Consider the following 21288-nt stretch of genomic DNA (forward strand, 5'->3'; position numbering starts at 1 on the left):
ACATCACAGCAGGGACCCTACCCTGCACACCTACATCACAGCAGGGACCCTACCCTGCACACCCACATCACAGCAGGGACCCTACCCTGCACACCCACATCACAGCAGGGACCCTACCCTGCACACCCACATCACAGCAGGGACCCTACCCTTCACACCTATATCATGGCAGAGGGTATCTTCCCAAGAAACCAGATGGGCCCCAGACCATTGGGAGCAGAGGATGTAAGTGGAAAGGCAGGCCTGATGGGGAAGCCACAGAGCCCCCTTCTGATGGCTTGACTCTCTGGGACAGAGGAAACACCAAGGCGAGCTATCTCACAAGCTGCAAAGAGAATATCCCTGGGCTGAATTACACAGATGACAACTGAGCGCCAGAAATGAGGCAACACCCATTATCAGTGAGGAAAGATACTTGGGGAGAAAACTCGAAAAGGCAGCTTGGGAAGGTACACTGATACTAGGCACTAGGACAGCATGGCATCCTTGCCTGTGGTTCTGGAAGCCAGACAAAGGGCTCCAGGAGGCAGCAATGGCCAGAGGAGCATTTAGGGGCTGTCAACCTCTGTTTGTGCCACTTCCATCTAGAGGACAGATATAGAGATATCCAGGCATGAAAACCCTCAGAGCTGTGATCTGAGGACTTGAATACAAGTCCCCACAAATATGCCACATGTTGGCACTCACACTTTACACAACGTACCCCCAAGGACAAGGAACCTACATTCTTTGCATTGGTTTGAATGCAAACTTATGTACAGGCCCTGAGTTGGGAGATTGTGGAAGGTCCTGGACAGCCCTGGAGTTGCTTGTATTTTGATGCTAATCTCACTCTCCTGGGAGGTGCTATGAGAAGAAAGAGTCAAATTCTCTGGTGACTTCTTGTGAACCATCCCCTAATGAATAAAGAAGTCAATCACTGGGCAAGTAGGCAGGACTTCCGGGTTGAATAGGGGAAAGAGAGACGATGGAGGGAGAGAGAGCCCTTTTGGATGGGGATAGCGTGAAGACATGATGTAGCTACTAGTATCTCCCAGTTTCAATCCCATCAGGATTCCAATCAGGATTCGCCTCTGGAGGATTTAGATTTAATGAGGCTTACAAGATTAGGAGTTTAGTTGTGCCCAGCGATTGCGTTACCAAGGTTTCTGAACTAAGTTTGTGTTGTGTCCTCCTTCACACGGCCACTCGCCTGGTTTCAAGAGAGAACAGTGCACAACCCACCAGTGGGAACTTAGCAAGCTGGATGGAGAGATTTTGGAGCACTGAGTCAGAGTCTCCATGAGATAAGAACTGGCCGGCAAGACCGCCGGGGCTGAGAGGAGCTGGGTGTAGAGCAGGGACTGGTCATCCTTTTTTAATATTTCCCTCAACAGTGGAACCTTTGGAAGATAGGAGTCACTGGAGAAGTGGTCCTTGAGACTTGTAGCACCACTCTACTTCCTGTCCTGTCTCTTTTCTGCACTGTGAAGATGTGTGGAGGTGAGACCTGACAGCTCTATCGCCTGCCACCATGATGTATCCCCCCCATACCACGAGAAAAAAAAAAATCTTTCCCCACTTAAGTTGCTTCATATCAAGTACTTGGTCAGAAGACAAAGTAGCAAACACAGCACCCAGGCTGGAAGATCCCCTAAGATCAGCCACACCCAAGCCACACCCAAAGCCACACCCAAGGCTCCCTGGAAAGGAAAAAGTACAAATTCACTCACCCTGGTCAGACAGGAAGTCCAGCATGGTCTGCAAGAGGAAGGACAGGTGCCGCACAGACAATGCAGGGTTCCCCATCCTTCGGGAGGCGTAGACCAGCTCGTGCAGCAGGCGCATCTGAACGGCAGCCCAGCCTCGGTGTGTGCCTGCGGGAAAGGTCACAAAATCGGTACTCAAGGTCATGCGTGAAACGTGGCAGCTCATAGACAATGACCTCAACTATCGACTCAAAACAGACAAATCAATTACCACTGCTGCCACAACCCTTCCCCCATTGCCACCACCCCAACCCTACTAACCCTTCCCCTAACCTAGCATCTTCCCCAATCCCAGGTATAGTGTTGCCAGACAAGAACACTGTTCATTCATTAAGAATGTCCCTGCCTGGGGACAGGGTTCGGTGGTAGAACACTTGCCTAACATGGGCAAGGTCCCAGGCTCCAACCCCAGAACAGAAAGAAAACTAAAACAGTCAGCCTTACACCACTCTCTCTCTCTTCTGTGAAGACATGACTTCAAAGCATCCCACTAAAATCACCATGATACATTTCCAGGAAAAGATTGCCCCCAGTGCATTTGAGTAATGGAGAGACATTTTCTCAAGAAGTGATGACCCTGGATGAACCATCAGGATCAACAATCAAGGAGATTACTCTGAAAGCCACGCTGCTCTGAAGCACACGAGTGGAGAGATAAATACATAACGGGGTCACCCAGGAACCCAAAGGCCCTCCTTCCCAAACGGCCCAACGCACTTTAAAGTAAAGGTAGGCAGACTGGCTATACAGCCTACTTGAATGTGTTTCCTTAAGAATGCAGAATCCGGGCCAGGCGTGGTGGCACACGCCTTTGATCCCAGCACTCGGGAGGCAGAGGCAGGCGGATTTCTGAGTTCGAGGCCAGCCTGGTCTACAAAGTGAGTTCCAGAACAGCCAGGGCTATACAGAGAAACCCTGTCTCAAAAAAACAAAAAAACAAACAAACAAACAAACAAACACAAAAAGAATGCAGAGTCTGAGTCTGCCTCCTTTCAGCAACAGGTACTAACTCAACAGAGGTTTTTCACCCTAAAACCTGATTTCTGAAAGAAGATGTAGACATGGGCGGGGGGGAGGGGGTTGTCCCTGACAATGTCATGAGACTCTAGAGGGCACTGGCAAGCTGTGGGAAATGACTTAAGTACAGTGAGACATGTTGCACGACTGTCATAGACAGAGCTACCTGGCAGCCTCTGTCAACCTCCCTAGGGACATACACACACACACACACACACACACACAAACACGCGCGCGCACGCGCACCAGGAGTCCACACACTAGGATGTAAGGACTCCTACATGAAGAATATTTTTTAATTACCATACATAGTAATAGACTTCCTTGTGGCATCTTAAGGGTTTCTTTTATTTTGCTTTTAGATTTATTATCATGTGTGTGTGTGTGTGTGTGTGTTTACCACATGTATTCTAGGTGACCACGGAGGTGAGAGAAGGGTGTTTCATTCTCCTGAAACTCGAGTTACAGATGATTTTGAGTCCCCACGTGGGCACTGGGAACCAAACTGGGGTCTTCTACAAGGGCAGCAATCACTCTTAACTGCTGAGCCATGTCTCCAGCCTCCTTACGACACGACATCATATATGTTTGGTTTTGGTTGATCCTCTCTCCCCTGCTCTCTTCCCTGTCTCCCTGCCTGCCCTCTCCACTTGCATGTTCCAGCCTCAGCACCCCATTTTCCATGTCACGTGTGTTCTGTTACCCCGCTATTACTATATACTTCCTAAAAACCCTCCTTTCCCTTACCTTGGTCTTTATACTTTCCTGAACTCTACCGACACGCCTGTATGTGCACACATATGCAGTAATTAGAAGGCAGGGTCGGCATATGAAAAGGAACATGTGCTATGTGTCTTCTGGACCTGGGTTACTTCATTTAATATTTTCTAATCCCATCCATTTTCTTGCAAATGACATAATTGTATTATTCCTTCCAGCGAGCAGAACGAAGCTGTGTGTGTTTGCTGCCTTTTCCTTATCCATCATTGGGCGGTGGGTATCTAGGCGGGTCTGTTTCCTTGATACTGTGAATAGAGCATCTGTAAGCACAGACGTGCAGGTAACTCTCTTCTAGGATATTTTACATATACGCCAGGAGTGGCAAACCTGGGCTATATGGTAGTTCCTTCTCTAGTATTTTGAGAACCCATACACACTGACTTCCATAGTGGCTATACCAATTTACATCCCCACCAAAGAGTCCTTCCTCTTTCCCCATACCACCCCCAGCATGTGCTGTTGCCTCTCCTGAATGGCATGACATGGAGTGTCCGAGTGGTTTTCACTTGCATTGCCCTTCTAAATATAGATGTTGAAAGCTTTCTAAAATGTTTACTGGCCGTTTGTGTTTCTTCCAGCAACCCTGCTCAGATCATCAGCCCATTTCTGATTGGCTGCTTGGGTTTGCTGTTTAATTTTTGAACCTTACATATTTCAGAACTTAAGTCCTGTCTAAAGCATGCTGGGAAGGGTTTTCTCCCATTCTATAAACTGTGTTTGTTTGCCCTAATGACAGTTTTGTTTGCTATACAGAAGCCTTTTAATTTCATGTTATCCATTTGCCAACTTTTGGGGGTAACTCCCTTTGAGTTGGGGTTCTATCCACAAAGTTCCTGCTTATACTGATATCTTAACATACTTGTCCTGTTTTCTTCTAGCAGCCCCAGTGACTCATTCTTTGAGATATTTGATCCACTATGAATTGATTTTTGTGCAGGACGAGAGATGCAGCCCTAACCTCATTCTTCTGAGGGTGATGATCAAGTCTCTGCAGAATGACTTGCTGAGTGGGCACTTTTTCTCAAGGTGTTTGACACCTTGGTCAAAAGCCAGACACCCGTGGCTGTGTAGGTTTATTTCTGGGTCCTTTGTTATGCTCCATTAGTCTACATGTCTGTGCCTGTACAGCACCACACTGTCTTTGTTACTATGGCTCCGTAGTAGAGTTTGAAGTTGGGTATTGTAATGCCAGTATTCTTTTTTTTCTGGGATCACTTTGGCTGTCTTTTCTGTTCCTGTATGAATTTTAAGGGTTGCTTTTTTCTAGTTCTGTAAAGAACACTATTGGAATTTTGATGGAAAATAGCACTATAGAGACGTTAATGTATACACTAGACTTGCCCTCTATACCCCAACGTGATCTCAGCACTTGAAAGAAGGTCGGGCACTCAGAGCCTTAACACTGCCCACCCCACCCCCACCCGACTCCCCCACAATGACTGTCATCAACCAGAATAGTGAGTCCCTGCTTAGCTGACACTTGGGTCATAAAAACACATATAGGTGGATTCAGGCTCAGGCAAGACAGATGCGCACTGGAAACTTCCAACAGCTCATAAGAGTTACAGTTGGCACACACTCCCTGAGAACCTAATGCACTAAAGCATGAGAGAGCATTAAGGGGACAGTAGGATGTACACTGTGTGTAGATAAGCCCATGGGAGGTGCAGCTGTTGCTGAGTGCTATGGGGGCAGTGGAGGGGAGATAACGGGCCACGTGAGCTAGGGCAGGCAGGGGAGGGAAATAATAGCCCTTCCTTGTCACAAAGCTGTGAGCAGCCCATTTGAAGTGCTTTAGCCATTTATCCTAACTTCTCAATAACTGCTAGCTGATAAATGCTAATATTATGACTCAATGAATGTAATGTGTTTAACTCACAGCATCAGCCTCTGACTCTGTGAGGGTGATTAATGATCCAGACTGCTCTATTATTGTACTGAGCACAAACCCTTGGTATACCAGATCTCTACTGCTGTGGTTATTGGGCAAAATTACCCTCTTGTACGTCAATACCCACCGCCACTCCTGCCTCATAGGCCCCTGGACCTGAAGACTGTCTGGTGCTTATTACAAATACCCCCAAACAGAGGCTCGTATAGACTCAGGCGCCAGGTCAGTGTCAACTGACAAGTAGAACGAGAAACACGCGTTGCCTCTACTCCCTGGTGAGCACGGACCACCGATTTGTGCATTCTAACCTCTGCCCGTTTGCCTAAGATGTTCCATGCAACTCCTGGCCCCTGCTAGCCTTGTCTCCCACCACCTTGTCCTGCACAGCCCTCAGCTGGTAACGGGCCCAGCAGGGTTCCTGTAAAGCTCACATTCTGTTTCCTCCTTCGATTCTTCATTTCCTTGGCAGCAACAATGTATCTTATTCATCCAAGAATCCTTAATGCCTGGCAAGAGGCCTGGGGCATGATGGGTACTTAACTAGTGTGTGGGTCAAGAGGAGAGTCTTTTGCCAGGAAACTCCCCTTCTGTTTTCGATGCGCACATGCAAGCACGTCAGCATGAAGTGGCATGGCTCCAGGGATTTGCTGGGGGCTGGGCTGGCTTCTGCTGTTTTCTCCAGTCCCTGTATATTTAGAATACTTCATAATAACCTATCCATTGAAAATCTGGAAGGCGACCCAGCACCCCCCACACACCTCCACAGTACATCCCAGGATGTGACCTATCTTCCAGAAACTTCCTGGAATATACAACGGTGACAACATCTTGCACCCAGAAGGAGGGTGGCGAATGAGACACATCCCTGCCATGTTTCCATCAGGTCAAAGGGACTAGGACCAAACACTACAACAGAAGAGAATTTTAGGACGGTTAAGAGTCCATGGCATGACCAAGCTAGTCATACCTTCAAAAAGCCCCAATTCTCATTCATCTCAGCCAAGAGCTCTTTCTCATGTAAGACATCACTGACTATCACTTGGTTATTGTTCCAAATGGGCAATGGTCCAGTCACTACCACAGGCTCATAAGAGTAAGGCCTCCCCTGCAGGGGGTGGGGTGGGGCAGGGCGGGGCGGACTTGCTCCACAGTGAGCCCTGCGCACATGGTACCTCCTCTGTGGCCTTCCTCCTATAAAACACTGAAGCTTTCACAAAGACAGATTTGCAGTATTTGACTCGTGTCATCGAAGTTCAACACTCAGGCTTTGATAGCTGCCACTCAAGCAAATCAGTTCTGAGGCTCTCTCAGAAAAGTTCCTCCGCAACATTTACCCTTTCATTCAGGAAAAGGCTGAGCGAAAAGCAAGATGGAGAAAACTTCTCACACCGCAGCACAAAGAAGATTACGATAGAAGATGTGGTCCCGTAAGCCAGCAAATTCACAGAGCACAGGAGCTGGGTCGAGCCTCTCCAGCCAGCCAGCGAGAACGCTCGGCTCACAAACAAGACTGAAGCCACTTCTGAACCTGAGAGATCTGACAACCTGGCTTGTATTCACGAGTCCGGGTTTTGGTAGATTTCCATTTAATTCTCTGAGAAACGTTTGAAGTGGAAATGGGGCTTAGAGTGGTTTTGATTGTCTAGAAATGCAACCAGCTGACATTTACCATTTTAACTCTATTGGTCCTCACTTCTTTCCTGAAATAATGGCAAATGTCCCCTCCCAAAACAAAACTCCAAGTAAAAAGGACAGAACCACCTGAATTTTTCAAAATAAATGTTCCGCTCTCCAGCCTTGCCAACGGCAGGGGACAAGAACAGCAGCGACCATAGCGCTGTGCTGCCCGCTTGCTGGCTCCGGCCTTCATCACCAGTATTCATAGGGACACCTCGAGCTGGATGCAAAAGACAAGGGGACTGTCACGGGGACCTGGCAGGATGCTGGAGAGGTAGCATTGAATAATCTCAGGAAGGGTGCCAGAGGAGGAAGGGTGGGCAAGCATTCGGGAGACAGGTAAACAAAGAAAGTCCATCCAGGTGGAAGCAACATTGGTATTCTCAGAAGAAAACAGCACCCAGCTGGAGGGAGGGTGCCAAGGAGCCCAGGAAGGTGAGGACGAGGGGCGTGAGCCCCTGGGAAAAGGAAGAGCTACCAAGGACCTCAGACTGCTGATCTCAGATAAGCCCGACTTAAGACAACTCTGAGTGTGGCTTTGCACAAAGCCCCAGTGATTTTAGCCTGAAGCCAGCCCAGAGTAAAGTTCAAAGACGCCAAGGGAGATGACAAAACAGCCACTCCGGTCTTGCCTGGAGACTCCTGAAAGCACACCAGATGAAGGTCTTAAAATCACCTTCCCACCTCTCTAAAGTCACCATTTGCAACTTCAAAAACTCCCCATCCTCTCTCCTGGCTCTACCCTTAGCACGTCAAAGCCCTCCAGCATACGGCAAAGTCCGCTTGGGCACTGAACAGCCCTTTTCTCTTCTGTCAGTACCTCTAATTCTCTGACTGTCCAGACGCCTCCGCTCTCATCATCAATCAACACCATCAAGCCCACAGGAGGGCCACACCAGTAATGGACTGCAGCCCAGCTGGATGCTGGCCTTAAAGGCTCTCGATACTCAGTCCATCGTCTTCTACCGCTTTCAGGCCGTCCTGGGGAAAGGTCAGACAACTTCACCCAACCCTCCCATAAGCCAGTGTCCCCAAGGTCCAGGCACACGGAGGTAACTTGGCCAAGCTTCTACCGTTGGTCATGGCGTCCTGGCCTTCCATCCCCTCATATTTGTGACGCTCACAGTACCTCCCACTGTGGGAAACAGGTTAGTCATATCAAGTTACTATGTTTAGTTACTCTTAGAAACAGGTTAGTTATATCAAAGTATCTCCAAGAGGCCCGCCACAGGCCTGCCTTGGTGTGGGTCAGACAGGTGCCCTGAGCATGTGGAGCCACAGGCTTGGGGTCTAGCAAGGCTGGAGATGGGCCAGACTCACCCAGCCCTGGAGTGGGCAGAGGCCAGGCGAGCACGGCCCAGATGCCCTGTGCAGACCATCGCTCTACATGGCAGCTGCTCTGAATCCCACAGAAAGAACAGGAAATGGCACTTCAATGAGAATAGCTCCTTTTCTGTAATATCCAAAAAAAGGGCAATTTTTTTTTTTTAATAAAAAAAGTCCCTGACTGCCACACTGCACATAAAGCTACAGTGACTAAGGCAGCGTGGTTTTGGCAACTGGACAAATGAAACAACTGATAGAAGGAAAAAGAGATTGCAGAACTACACCCATGTAAGTACAGTTAACACAGCTCTGACAAAGGAGCACAGAGACCCAGCAGAGCAAAGATGGGCCTCCCAGCAGACCAGCCTGAGACACGGGATGGCCACCGACCGGGCAGTACATCAAGATGCTAACTGTGGGCTTCACAAATAGTACACCAAAATGGACCTCCAATAAGGTAGCAGGTTCTACATGTTTATAGAACCTCTTCGGGCTCTATGAAACTTTCCCCTACAAGTTGATAAGTGGAAAAGGTGAGGAGGGGCATTTGGTAGAGTAACAGAAGTTTAGATACGGCACCAAAGTCACTGCCCATGAGGAAAAGAGCTGACGAAGTAGATGCCATGAAAATTGAAAACTGCAGTTTTGCAGATAAGCTACCCAGAGAAGGAGAAAACAAGAAGCATGCTGGAAGAAAGTATTTCTCAAAAGTATCACTAACGGGCTATTCTGCATATCATGGAAGCAGAGGACAAAAAACAAACAAAACAAAACAAAACCTGTTTTTTAAATGGGATCACCAGAAGAGACATTCCAACCATAGGTAAACATAGGAAGAAATGCTCAATATACTTGCTAGACAACTGTAAATTAAAACAAGATTCCACCACACACCATAGTCCAGAACACTAACAGTACTGTACTCCAAAACACTAATGGTTTTGTGTGTCAGCTTGACACAGCTGGAGTGATCACAGAGACAGGAGCTTCACTTGAGGAAATAACTCCATGAGATCCAGCTGTAAGGCATTTTTTTTCTTTTTTTTTTTTTAAAAAGATTTATTTATTTATTATATGTAAGTACACTGTAGCTGACTTCAGAGACTCCAGAAGAGGGCATCAGATCTTGTTACGGATGGTTGTGAGCCACCATATGGTTGCTGGGATTTGAACTCAGGACCTTTGGAAGAGCAGTCGGTGCTCTTACCCGCTGAGCCATCTCACCAGCCCGGCATTTTTTTTTTTTTTTCAATTAGTGATCAAGGGTGGGAGGGCCCATTGTGGGTGGTGCCATCCCTGGGCTGGTGGTCCTGGGTTCTATAAGAAAGCAAGCTGAGCAAGCCTGGGAAAGCAAGCCAGTAAGTAACATCCCTCCATAGCCTCTGCATCAGCTCCTACATCCTGACCTGCTTGAGTTCCAGTCCTGACTTCCTTTGGTGATGAACAGCAGTGTGGAAAGTGTAAGCCTAATAAACCCTTTCCTCCCCAATTTGCTTCTTGGTCATTACGTTTTGCATAGGAATAGAAACCCTGACTAAGACAGGTTCCCAAATGCTGGCCAGGACACTGAGCAGCGGTGACTATCACCCACTGCCTTAGGAAGTGGAAAAGAGAACTTCACTCGGGAAGACAATTCATCAGTGCTCACAAAAGCGCACACACTTGTACCATATGACACAGCCACCGTGGACACTGACCTGGCAGGTGAACGTGCCCACACAGACTCTTCCCGTTGGCTGTTTATGGCTGCTGGACTCAATGAGAGTCCACCTCTCGGGCAACCAGGATGTGTGAGGTGAGTAGACACATACCTGCTACCATTCTGCAGAGAAGAAAGGTGTGAAGACTGTGAAAGGATGTGTGGCTACGGGGGGCCTGGGGCCTGGGGCCTGGAGTGCAGGAGAGCTTCAGGAAGGGACAGCTACTTCGTGTGACTCTGTAGTGATAGGTCCATGTCACCAAACACTGGTCAGAACCCAAAGACTGTCCGGCACCAAGAGAGACTCTGATGTGAGCTGTGGACTTCAGCAAACGACAGGCTAGATTGGGTCATCAGTTGTAGCAGATGCTCCACTGGTGGGACCTGCTAGCTGGTGGGGAGAGCCATGCCTCTGTGCAGGAAGGGGATCTCAGAATTCTGCACTGCCTGATCAATTTTTCTGTGGGTCTGAAACTGCTTTTAAAAATAATGACTTTTTAAAAGATTTTATTTTTATGTATGAAAGTGTTTTCTGCCATGTATGGATGTATACCATATTGTGCCTGGTGCCTGTAGAGGCTAGGGAGTATAGGATCCCTTGGAACTGGAGTTACAGATGGCTGGGGGCCATCATGTAGATGCTAAATAAACTGAATTTATTTGGTTTTCTGCAAGAGCAGCAAGTGCTTTTAACTACTAAGACATCTTGTCAGCCTCATGCCTATCTTTTTTTTTTTTTTTTAACAAAATCATACAGAGAAAAGTGAATTGATGGAAAATAATAAAAGTCTGTGTGCTCTGTATTTGTGCCAATGGGATGGTTCAGTGAGTGAGGAAGCCCTGCTGCCAGACCTGAGGACACGCTGATCCCAGGATCCACAGAGTGGGATGAGAGAACTGGCTCCTGCAAGCCATCCTCTGACCTCCACATGCAAGCTGTGGCCCACACACAGAGAGAAATGCATAATTATAATGTCTTGAATTAAGAAGACTCACTTTCAGAGCTGCTACTAGTGAAGGAGAAGTCAAAGTAACCCGCCCCTTCACTATAAAACTGCATACTAAAACATGGCAGAGGGCTCCAGGCAGCAGGAACCATTCCGGGCCACACTGGGGTCGGTCACCGTCCAGCAACTAGCTATACCTTTGCAAAGGCTCCAAGTCCTGAAAACAGGACTGGATAGCTGGCATAGTGCTGGAGGCATGCTGAGGCTGGTCGGGCAACGTCCCAGTCTGCCTCGCCCGCTCCCAGTCCTGCTGCGAGCGATGGAAGAGTGTGCAGGGGATGGCCTTTCCTCCACAGGCACTGTTCTCTGTTTCTCCTCCACAGAGGAGGAGATGGCTCTAAGCAGGATGCTGAGGTGACTACAAAGAGGCCAGGAACTCGGGAATGGCTTGACCTAGTCACCGATCCCTGGACTCTGGGTGCTCCAACAGTGCACGCCGGCCCTTTCCTGCTCCACCTGTTTTCAGATGGTTCCCATGTAAGCTTCTTAAAAACATACCAAGCAGAAGGTCCACAGCCAGGCTCAGATTCCAAATTCTTCATCACACTCAGTCTGACCTTGGCTCCCAGAAGCCCTACAATTCCTTCCTCACTCACCATCACCTTTCTCTTCTTTCTCTTTCTGCTTTCCCCCCACTGACCAGTGCCCTGACCCAGGCCTATCTGGCACCTACGACTTCCTCCTTACTTTCTCCACAGCCACCAGGGCTCCTGAAAGATCAACACAAAGTAGGAGCTCCCCTGTCTTCTCAGGGTTAAAGGGATTCTCAAACACCTGCCCGACCCCCTCCACTTCCCCACCCTCTCCCCACCCCTGGCATCCAGATTCCCCTCCCCCCATTGATGGATGTCCGTGCTGCTGGAACAAGGGAGGGGAAGCCTCTGGCATGACGCCCGCCATCTTCTGCATTCGAGAGAGCCGACTGGAGTGGAGGAGGGCAGCAGAGGGCAGATGGGAGATGACTGTGCAGCGCCCAGGGCAGCCTGCAATGGTCACTCCATTTGGAGATTTTAAGCAGCTGGTGTCCCCAGGTTCCATGGAGCTTTCTGCCCAGAAAGTGCTCATGGTCTCAGCAGGGCTCTGGGAGCTAAGCGAGGGCCTATGGTGCCAGGCTGCAGCAGAACTACAATGGAGACAGCCCAAGAAGCACACAGAGGGCCACGGAGGCCAGAACAGCTTCTAGGGGAGCAGCCCACGAGGCTCCTGTGTGAGACAGAGAGAGATCAGCTCTGACACCCAGCACCAGGCACATCAGTCTAATGCCCACTCCCCCAAGGGGTGTCAACCATCCAACAGGAGCTCAACAAACCTCAGATCAACCTGTCTCTGGAGGGGAGAGAGGGAGGAAGTTACAAAAAAGGAGGCAGGTAGCAAAACAGACAGAACCCATCGAGTACGTGGGTTCTGGAAGAGAACCCGGCTGAAGGGATGTAACCGAGGGCTGACAGGTGCTCGGAGCATCCATGTGTCCGTCCCAACTCACAGTACAGCATCCAGCAGAGTGAGCATTGCAGGGCCATGGTAGGCTCTGCATCATCATCCTGCCTGCTCTTTGCTGCCTCCTCCAGCTCTTCCAGCCCATGAAGAGGACAGACACCATTCTAGAGGCTTCCTCTGTTCCAGTCGCAAGAGCCATGAAATCTCTGCAGAATCTAAGCCCTTCTGGAAAGAGTCCCAGATCCTCCTCTTGACCCCTTGCACACAATCCTAGCAGCTAAGATGAAAAGCAAGGGACAGGAACCATCAAGATGGCTCAGCGGGCAAAGCATTTGCCTCGAAGACTGACGACCTAAGTACCATTGCTGAAACCATGTGGCAGTAGAGACCCAATTCCTACAGCTTGCCCTCTGACCTCTGCATGCACACACACACACACACACACACACACACACAGCAGAGTACTCACACGCACATAATAAATAAATTCGTTAAAAGAATATACTTTTGAGGTCAAGGACAAAATCTACTTCAAAGAGTCACCACACAACGGTGTGCTGGGTTGAGGATTGAGGGTTCCAGGCCACCCTGAGCCAGTCAGTTCAAGGCTAGCCTGAGTTGCATCATGAGACCTTGTCTCAGAAAAGTTAAATCAATGAAAGACACTGTCTACAGTGAATCACAGTCACTGATGGTACTGAACATAGACAAATGCCAAGGTCCATGTTAAATGTTTTTAAAAATAACCCTCAGTCGGGGTGCAGGCTGGAGGCGATCTGGCTAACAAGGTCACAGGAGAGACAGGATCTCCTGTGAGCCTAACATAAAAGGACAATACCAGCAGGTCTCATGAATGGAAAGCAGCCCAGCAGACCCCAGCCTACACACGTCACCCCATGACTGCAGGGAAGCAAGACATTGTCTGCTCTGAAGACAGAATTCCAGGGTTCAGGTGCTCTGTTCCCAAGGGACTTTGCAGGGTGAGAAGGGAGGGGCAACACCTCCCTTCATAAGCCTGCTATACATCTGAGCACGGGTGTCACAACTGGCCACCAAGTGACCACTCGCCCAGGCCAGTCTCTCCTCAGCAGGCCATGGACCCAGCCTCCTTCATTCTCTTTACCAATCTGAAGAGCCCCTTGTCCTGTCATGCCACAGCCTCACCCCTCATTCAACCCTGAAACCCTGTTTGCCTCCTAGGAAGCACCCCCTCCCCTCAGCAATAAAGACATCTTGACACCACCTTGACGTACTGTACTGGGACAAGGATGGATGACACCACCCCTGGACCAGGACTACCTAATGATACAGACCTCTGGCCCCAATTCTTCCTCTATTTAAACCTAAAGCCTATCTCCATTTATAAGAAAACAGACTTGGGGCCACTGGACCCTTGATCTGTTCCTTCTTATAAGGGGACCATAATGAATAAAACTCTTGTCTGTGCTTGCCTCAAAGATAAGAAGGGTTGTCTTCTCAAAATTATTAGCTCTCAGTGTGTGCTCTGCCAAGGGTTTTAGTCAAGTGCAGCAAGTGCCCAACCTGGCCTGCCCACCACCTACTCTTTCAGAGGCCAGGGGCTCACACAGGGACCGTGTCTGGCTTGTTCGGACACAGGATCTCTGGAGCCCAGACTGGCCTCAGGTTTATGTTCATCCTTCAAGTGCTGGGCTTTCAGGAGGAGGCCACTAGACCTGCCCCTCCCACCTCCCCCTGCCTATGATGTCCTATTAACATGAATGTGGCCCATGCTGCTTTCGCAGCTTGCCAGACAACAGAGACTATAACCCAAAAGGACAGTGTATCTCACCTCTCAGTCAAGCAACTCCCTTCTAAAGATTCTGGCCTGCTGGAGATGGAGGCGTCAGCAGGAAGAGCTGCTTGGGAAGGTCATGTGCTAAAGGGTCTGGGGAGGATGGCACCTATGCACTAGTCATGTGAAAGGGGAGGAGTGGGATTTGTGGTTGAGAGTGGGAGCACTGGAAATCTGTCTGCATCCAGTGGGATTAACAGCACAGAGGACGACTCAGGTCTCTCTTATTGAAAACCTAAACCATCTCTAGCTCTGGGTCCCCATCTAAAGCAGTAACTAAGAGAAGGAATTTGATTAATTAGACTTTGGCCAAACTGAGCATTGTATTTGTCTACAGTTATTAGACTTTCAGCTACAATTTAATATTTATTACTACCACAGAATCAGGATCTGCCACAGATGCATAGCTATGTATACACACATACATCCAAGTATATTTATTCTGGGAAGGCACATCAATGCTTGCTAACCTAACGAAACTTCATAAGATGAGTAAAAACATTAGAGACTTAAAGCATTATGTTGATGACAGACCATGCTGATGGCTTCAAGGGCAATTTCTGACCTACACTAACAAAGACACAAAAACAAAGGCAACAAGATGGGCTCCAGGAATTCATGTCAAGTCATTGCTGCTATGTGCGAGGCAGGGCTTGGCCACCTTTGAACCACACGTGCCCACCACAGTCTGCAACACTCAGCGGCTGCTCAAATGCACAAGCTCAATAGAAATAAAGCAAGCTCGACCCCAGCCCCAGGTCATCGTGGGTACCTTTGCTGAAGTCCTTGGGATCTAGGGACAGACTGTAGCCAGGCAGTGTCTCCAAAAGGAGCTTGTAGCAGGCCCTCCAGCCAGGTTCTGCAATGCTTGGCGCCACACACTGCATGGCAGCCACTCGCTTGAAGAATGCTGACTTGCGGTGGAAACCAATCAGCTCGTAGAGCTCAGACAGGATGCTGTAGCGCTGGATTTTCTCTTCTTCCGAAAGCTGAAGCATAAAGAGAAAGCAAGATGTTTCTGAAGAAACTTCCAAAGGGACAAAAGAAATACACCTGGAACCTCTTTCCATAAAGGAGAAGAGTGAAGGACATTGTGACACAACAATCCTGAGGCTCTAGGACCCCTATGAACACCACAAGACAGCCACCCATGACTAGTGGCTTTAAGCACATCCAGCCTTTTGCTAAGAAGGCCCAGATTCTCAGGCATGAGGAAGTTATCACACAACACGTGTGACATCATTCATGAGAAAGAACAAGAGTGCATCATGACAGGAGGACTGGGGAATGCACTTTGTTCAGCTTTTCATGTTCTAGTCACATGGAGCCACGTGACTAGAAGATGATAATACCACCTAACTTAGACTTGAATCTTCCTGGCTTATAGCATGTTTCCTTCTGCCAAGGCCTAGTGGATGCTCCCAACGGTGATCAGCAATAACAACTCCAGTGGGTAAGCACCCAGTCTATGTCCATAAACCACAGGCTTCATTTAATCAACTTGCATTCCAGAACTAGACTCACTCCCTTGCAGACAAGATCTTGAAGAACAGTTTCCTCCAAGATTGAAACATTCCATCCTGCAGGAAAGGTTTAAGATAAAAAGAAGGGCCAGGCAGTGGTGGTGCATGCCTTTAATCCCAGCACTTGGGAAGCAGAGGCAGGTGGATTTCTGAGTTTGAGGCTAGCCTGGTCTACACAGTGAGTTCCAGGACAGCCAGGGCTACACGGAAAAACCATGTCTCAAAAAACCAAAAAAGAAAAAAAAAAAGAAAAACAAAATGTACTTTGCCACTTTAAAAAAAAGAAGGAGGAGGAGGAGGAGGAGGAGGAGGAGGAGGAGGAGGAGGAAGTAAACAACTCAAAACAGTTTCAGGAAGTCCCTGAAACTGACTAGATTCCCTAGGTCCCTCAGTGTCAGACTAACCAATAAAGCTGCATTGTGTTACCCTTAGACAAGACAATCTGCAAAGAAGACTCAAGCAGCCCAGCTGCCTGGAAGAGGTTTAAACCGAGTCACTTGCAAAGGACTCTCCAACCTACTGAGCTGCCTGCAGGCTGCACAGCAAGCATGCTCCAGGTTCTCAGCTTTTGTGAGCTGTCATCCATGCTGGGGTGGTCTTCGGTGATGCAGCTAGCTCTGAGTCACTTCTGCTCCTGTAAGTAACCCCAGTGAAACTCATTGGTTCACCAAGTTGGACTTTGGTGGTATCTGAACTTTGGTCTTTTGACAGTTCCCTATTGGGGATAAGTATGTTTTGTGTCTCCCAGGAAAGGATGCCTGAAGCTCTGAGAGGCACCGAGAAGCCCCAGAAGTCACACAGCCAGGAAAACCCAATGGCAGGCTAGGACTCTGCCAATCATGTGTACCCCACCTCATTGCTCCTTTGGGGAGAAAAGCTACCATAATCCACACACTTCTCTTGGTAAGTGGGTCACCTTTAGCCATGGTGCTGGCAATGGATTTCTAGATATTTCTGTGCTAACAAAGCCATATGAGAAAACTCTGCACACTGGCCTTCTCCAAAAACTCCTCCTGATACCGCAGACCTCAGTCCTGCCTGGACCCTTACTACATGACCCAGAAGGTGCACCAAGGGGTCTCTGCAAGGTTTCCCCTGCCTTCCACAAGCCATCCACACTCCTCACCACACTAGCATTCCTGAATCACAGCTCAGAGGCATCACCCTGCAACAGACTGATGCCCTCTGAGAGATGGTCAGGTCAGAAGTCCTTGTGAATGGGACTAGGGCCCTTATACATGAGGCCGGCCATGGGAGACAAGGCACCTGGGCATTGGCAGCAGCCCTCACCAGACCCCAGACCCCAGACCCCAGTGTTGCTGGCCTTGGAAAATAAGCATGTGCTATTCAGAAGCCCCAGGTCTACAGTCTTTTGCTGCAGCCACCTAACAGACCTGAGATGGCCATATGTGAACTGCTCTGGAGCCCTGCCATACACAAGACACAGCCCAGATGCCTCACAGCCAAGTTTTTGTTACAATCCTGACCACACCCATTCAGAGAAAGTAAGGCCATCCCCAGGTTTCATTTTTTGTTATTGTTGTTGTTGTTGTTGTTCCATAATTAATTTTTTATTAGATATTTTCTTTATTTACATTTCAAATGCTATCCCCAGGTTTCTTTACTTGCGGGTACCCACTGCACCCACGGGGAGGCCACAGGGAATACAGGAAGTGAGGGCCACTCCCTTGGGGCCTGTGCACTAACAGACAGATGCCCAGCTTAGAATCCATGGGAAACATTCCAGTAAATAGGAAGGCAGAGAAACAGAATATGTACTGCACATGCGGTGAATACTTCAGACAATGGCCTACAAGTGCTAGGCAAACTCAGAGGCTCTGGGGTGCGGGATGCCCCAGCTCACACATCTCCTAGAAGCTATCCTAATGGTGTGTTCCCACACATAGCCTCACAGTTATCAGTCCTGTCCTGCACAGTTCGCACCAAGCCTCTTCCCCCTGCCCTGGGGCAGCCAGACTCTTCCAGAGTGGTGTAGCATCAGTTCCCACTCACGGGGATGTCACGCAAGGCCCACAGTGCTTCATGCACTCACAGATGTTTGATGTCCCGGGTGCCTGTGGCTTTTGCCATTCTGCTAGAGCTGCTTGGCAGTTCCCTGATAAGCAGGCACTGAACACTCTTCCCTATGATTACTGGCCACACTTGTATCTCCCTTTGTGAAGTATTTGTTCAAAGCTTCTGGCAGTTTTTAAAATTAGGTCGTTCGTCTTACTATGGAACTGGGAGCTGGGCTCATTCTTCAGGTTCCAAACCTGAGTCTTTAGTCATCCATGTTTGGAGAATATTTTCTCCCGGTCTGATGCCATTGTTTTTCCTAAGAGAATCTGCTGATAAGCAGAGGCAATTCGTGTGAAAGAGCTCACATGATCAATCCCTTGTTGCTCGGTCAGTTCCCTGTGCCCTTGGTCTAAGAAACCTTGGGTCTCAACAATATACTGAATGCTTCCGGATTGGGTCTCCAATATGTGGTCACTCAAACCTGTACAGGATTCAGCCTTGCTTCAGAAGGACTCCTGTGTGCTAGTGTCAGCCATGACAGGGGACAAAGAGAGTGGTAAAAGAGAGACAAACATGTTGACTGCCTCCATCAGGTACTGGGAGACCCCTGGCCCCTCCTCACCTGACATCCTGCATCCTGAACATGACAACAGATACTAGTGATGGTGGCCTCGGCTGGGGCCCTTGCGGCCAAATACAAGTGACAGGAAACTGAGGGCCCAAACCTTAGCCACCGTGCTCCATGGTTCTCAAGGGACCTATCACAGATGTAAGGCCGGAACAGTCCTGTAATCTAGACTCTCCTTCTTCCTGCTGTATGAGTGTAACATGGCGGCAAATGGTGAGCCTTCCCTACAGATGGAACTGAAATGACTTCAGACCCTAGAAAGGCTCCCCATGGAGAAAGCCTGGGCACAGCTGGTCTCTAGCAGTGTGCTGCCACGGACTGGGAAGCTTCCGGATGACACGAGTCCTGGAAGCCTGGGGACAAAGCTGTGCTGGGTTAACGTGGGCAGCAACCTTGAGAGGCTCTGAGAGAGGACAAAATGGTTCCAGGCAAAATCTGGAGATGCAATCAAATCCCCACACTCATTTCTGACCCCCTGGCCTGCGGGGGGTAGGGAGGTGGGGTATTAATCAGCACATCCTTGTCCTGATTTTTCAGCAGGCTGAGTCGTCACGACCTCTGAGTCCAGGGCCCAGATGTTTATGCAAATTTCTTGCAGAAGCAACTCGAAGACACTCAAGATGAGAGGCCTGAGTCATAAGACGGTCATTTTGGTATCAGCTCACCACTCTAGTTCCTACTGCAAAGTAAGCGGCGGGGACCCGCTTCGTTCCAACATCAGAAGGAAGGTGGTGGCGTTGCTGGAATGTTCTGGCAGGACAGGGCAGAGCAGAGAGCAGCACAGTGCAGTTAGCAGGTCTGAGCCACAGTCCACCAAGTAGCCAGTGTTGCCATGTTGCCTCTTGGAGAAAGAGAGCTCAGTGTAATGGTTTTGGTGGCTGGAAAGACTCCAAAATATAATGTGGACATTTAGGAAAGTTCTCAGTAGGTGTTCAAAACAACAGGGCACATGACTGTCACCAAAGACATCTGAGAAAGGTGTGTGTGTGTATATGTGTGTGTGTGTGTGTGTGTGTGTCTGTGTGTCTGTGTGTCTGTGTGTCTGTGTGTCTGTGTGTGCGCGTGTGCATGTACATGAATCATGAATACAGGTGCACACGGAGGTCAGAAGAAAGCATACGACCCTCTGGAACTGCAATTACGAGTGGCTGTAACCCACGAGATATGGTTGCTGGGAACTCAACTCCTATCCTATGCAAAAGCAGCAGGTGCTCCTAACATCTGAGCTGTCTCTCCAGTCCCTGTGGATCAACTTTTAAAATCACAGGTTAGAACTAAATGAGTTGGCCAGGAATGCCTTTGAAAATGCAAAAACCGACAGAGCTCTAAAGACCAAAGCATCATGGGAAGGAGCTCTGGGACACAGCTTGACTGCACACTCTCCAGAAGACAAGACACAGACACGCTGCGTTTTCTACATAATATCCACAGCTTCCACACCGAAGACTACATAGTCAAAACTACACATAATTTCCACTTAGCCTGACATAGTGGTGCACACAGTAGGCCCACTGAGGTACCTGAAGGCTAGAACAGAAGAGTCACTTGAGTCCCAGAGTAGATCAGCGTGGGCACTTACTCAAGTTTAGAAAATTAAGTTTCCTTTATATACATTAAAAAAAGAAAAAGCCGCCGGGCGTGGTGGCGCACGCCTTTAATCCCAGCACTTGGGAGGCAGAGGCAAGTGGATTTCTGAGTTCGAGGCCAGCCTGGTCTACAGAGTGAGCTCCAGGACAGCAGGACTACACAGAGAAACCCTGTCTCGAAAAGCCCCCCAAAAAGAAAAAGCTAAAAAAGCTAAAACCGACCACTTTTCCAATCCTGCCTGCTTTATAAAGAATTCCTCACTGGACTGAAATCTTTATGAATTTTGTTTTCTAAGCTACAGCTCCAAATAGAACAAAACCTTGAAAGAATGTCGAAAACTAAGAAAAGTAGTGAATTCAGAAAATGGGAAGACAATCTACCATCAACTGGAAATTCCCCAAACACGTCCTCTAACCCAGGCAACGAGATAATCAGGAAGTGAACACGAGAAATATAAACAAGGAAAACAAAACCAGAAACTAAAAAAGAAACTGACATTGCAGCAGAAAGCAATGGAGGCAGCTGAGGGTTTCCCTTGGGCTTGAGACTGTGGCTCTGTGGGTGAAGCTCTTTGCCTGCTATGTGTGAATGTGAGGGTTCAATCCCCTGTGCTGGGAAGAGGCAGAGAAGGGAGGGGACAAGGGAAGAAAAGGTGGAGGTGGAAGAGAAGAGGAGGGGGAAGGCAAGAGGGATGAGAAGAGAGGAAAAAGAACGGGGGGGGGGGATTTCAGCTCTTAGTACACACACGCTCTATTCATAGAATGAAAGACAATATTGTTTGTTTTGTTTTTTAGGGAGGTCGGGAGAGCTGAGACAGAACCTTGCTATGTCACCTAGGCTAGTCTAGAACTCACCATGTAACCAGAGTAGCCCTGAACTCTCCACCCTCCTCCTACGTCCTGCAGGATGCACTCTACTATGATGGTGCACTCTACTATGATGGTTACTATGGCTAAACTCCCCAGATTCGCCTACAGAGGCAATGAAGTCTGCATCCAAATCCTTGTTGGCTTCTTTGAAAAAACTAACAGGTTTATCCTAAACTTCATATGGAAATGCAAGAGACCCAGAATAGCCAGAAAAAAAAAAAAATCTTGAAAAAGATAAATTTCCAACACTAACTTTACTACAAAAAA

The 21288-nt window shown here is 48.6% G+C and overlaps 1 protein-coding gene across 5 annotated transcripts in view; it reads right to left on the reverse strand.

Annotated features, from left to right (window-relative positions):
• Positions 1-21288, reverse strand: part of Trappc9 (trafficking protein particle complex 9) — a 476366-nt gene that overhangs the window by 416166 nt on the left and 38912 nt on the right. For all 5 annotated transcript variants that reach the window (XM_029547720.1, XM_029547718.1, XM_029547722.1 and 2 more), the window contains 2 exons: positions 15168-15384; positions 1713-1856 (listed from right to left, as the gene is read on the reverse strand). In XM_029547720.1, the coding sequence (XP_029403580.1) occupies positions 1713-1856; positions 15168-15384 (361 nt within the window). The remainder of the gene's footprint in view (positions 1-1712; positions 1857-15167; positions 15385-21288) is intronic.

Source organism: Mus pahari, chromosome 17 (assembly GCF_900095145.1).
Source record: "Mus pahari chromosome 17, PAHARI_EIJ_v1.1, whole genome shotgun sequence".
NCBI classification, from domain to species: domain Eukaryota; kingdom Metazoa; phylum Chordata; class Mammalia; order Rodentia; family Muridae; genus Mus; species Mus pahari.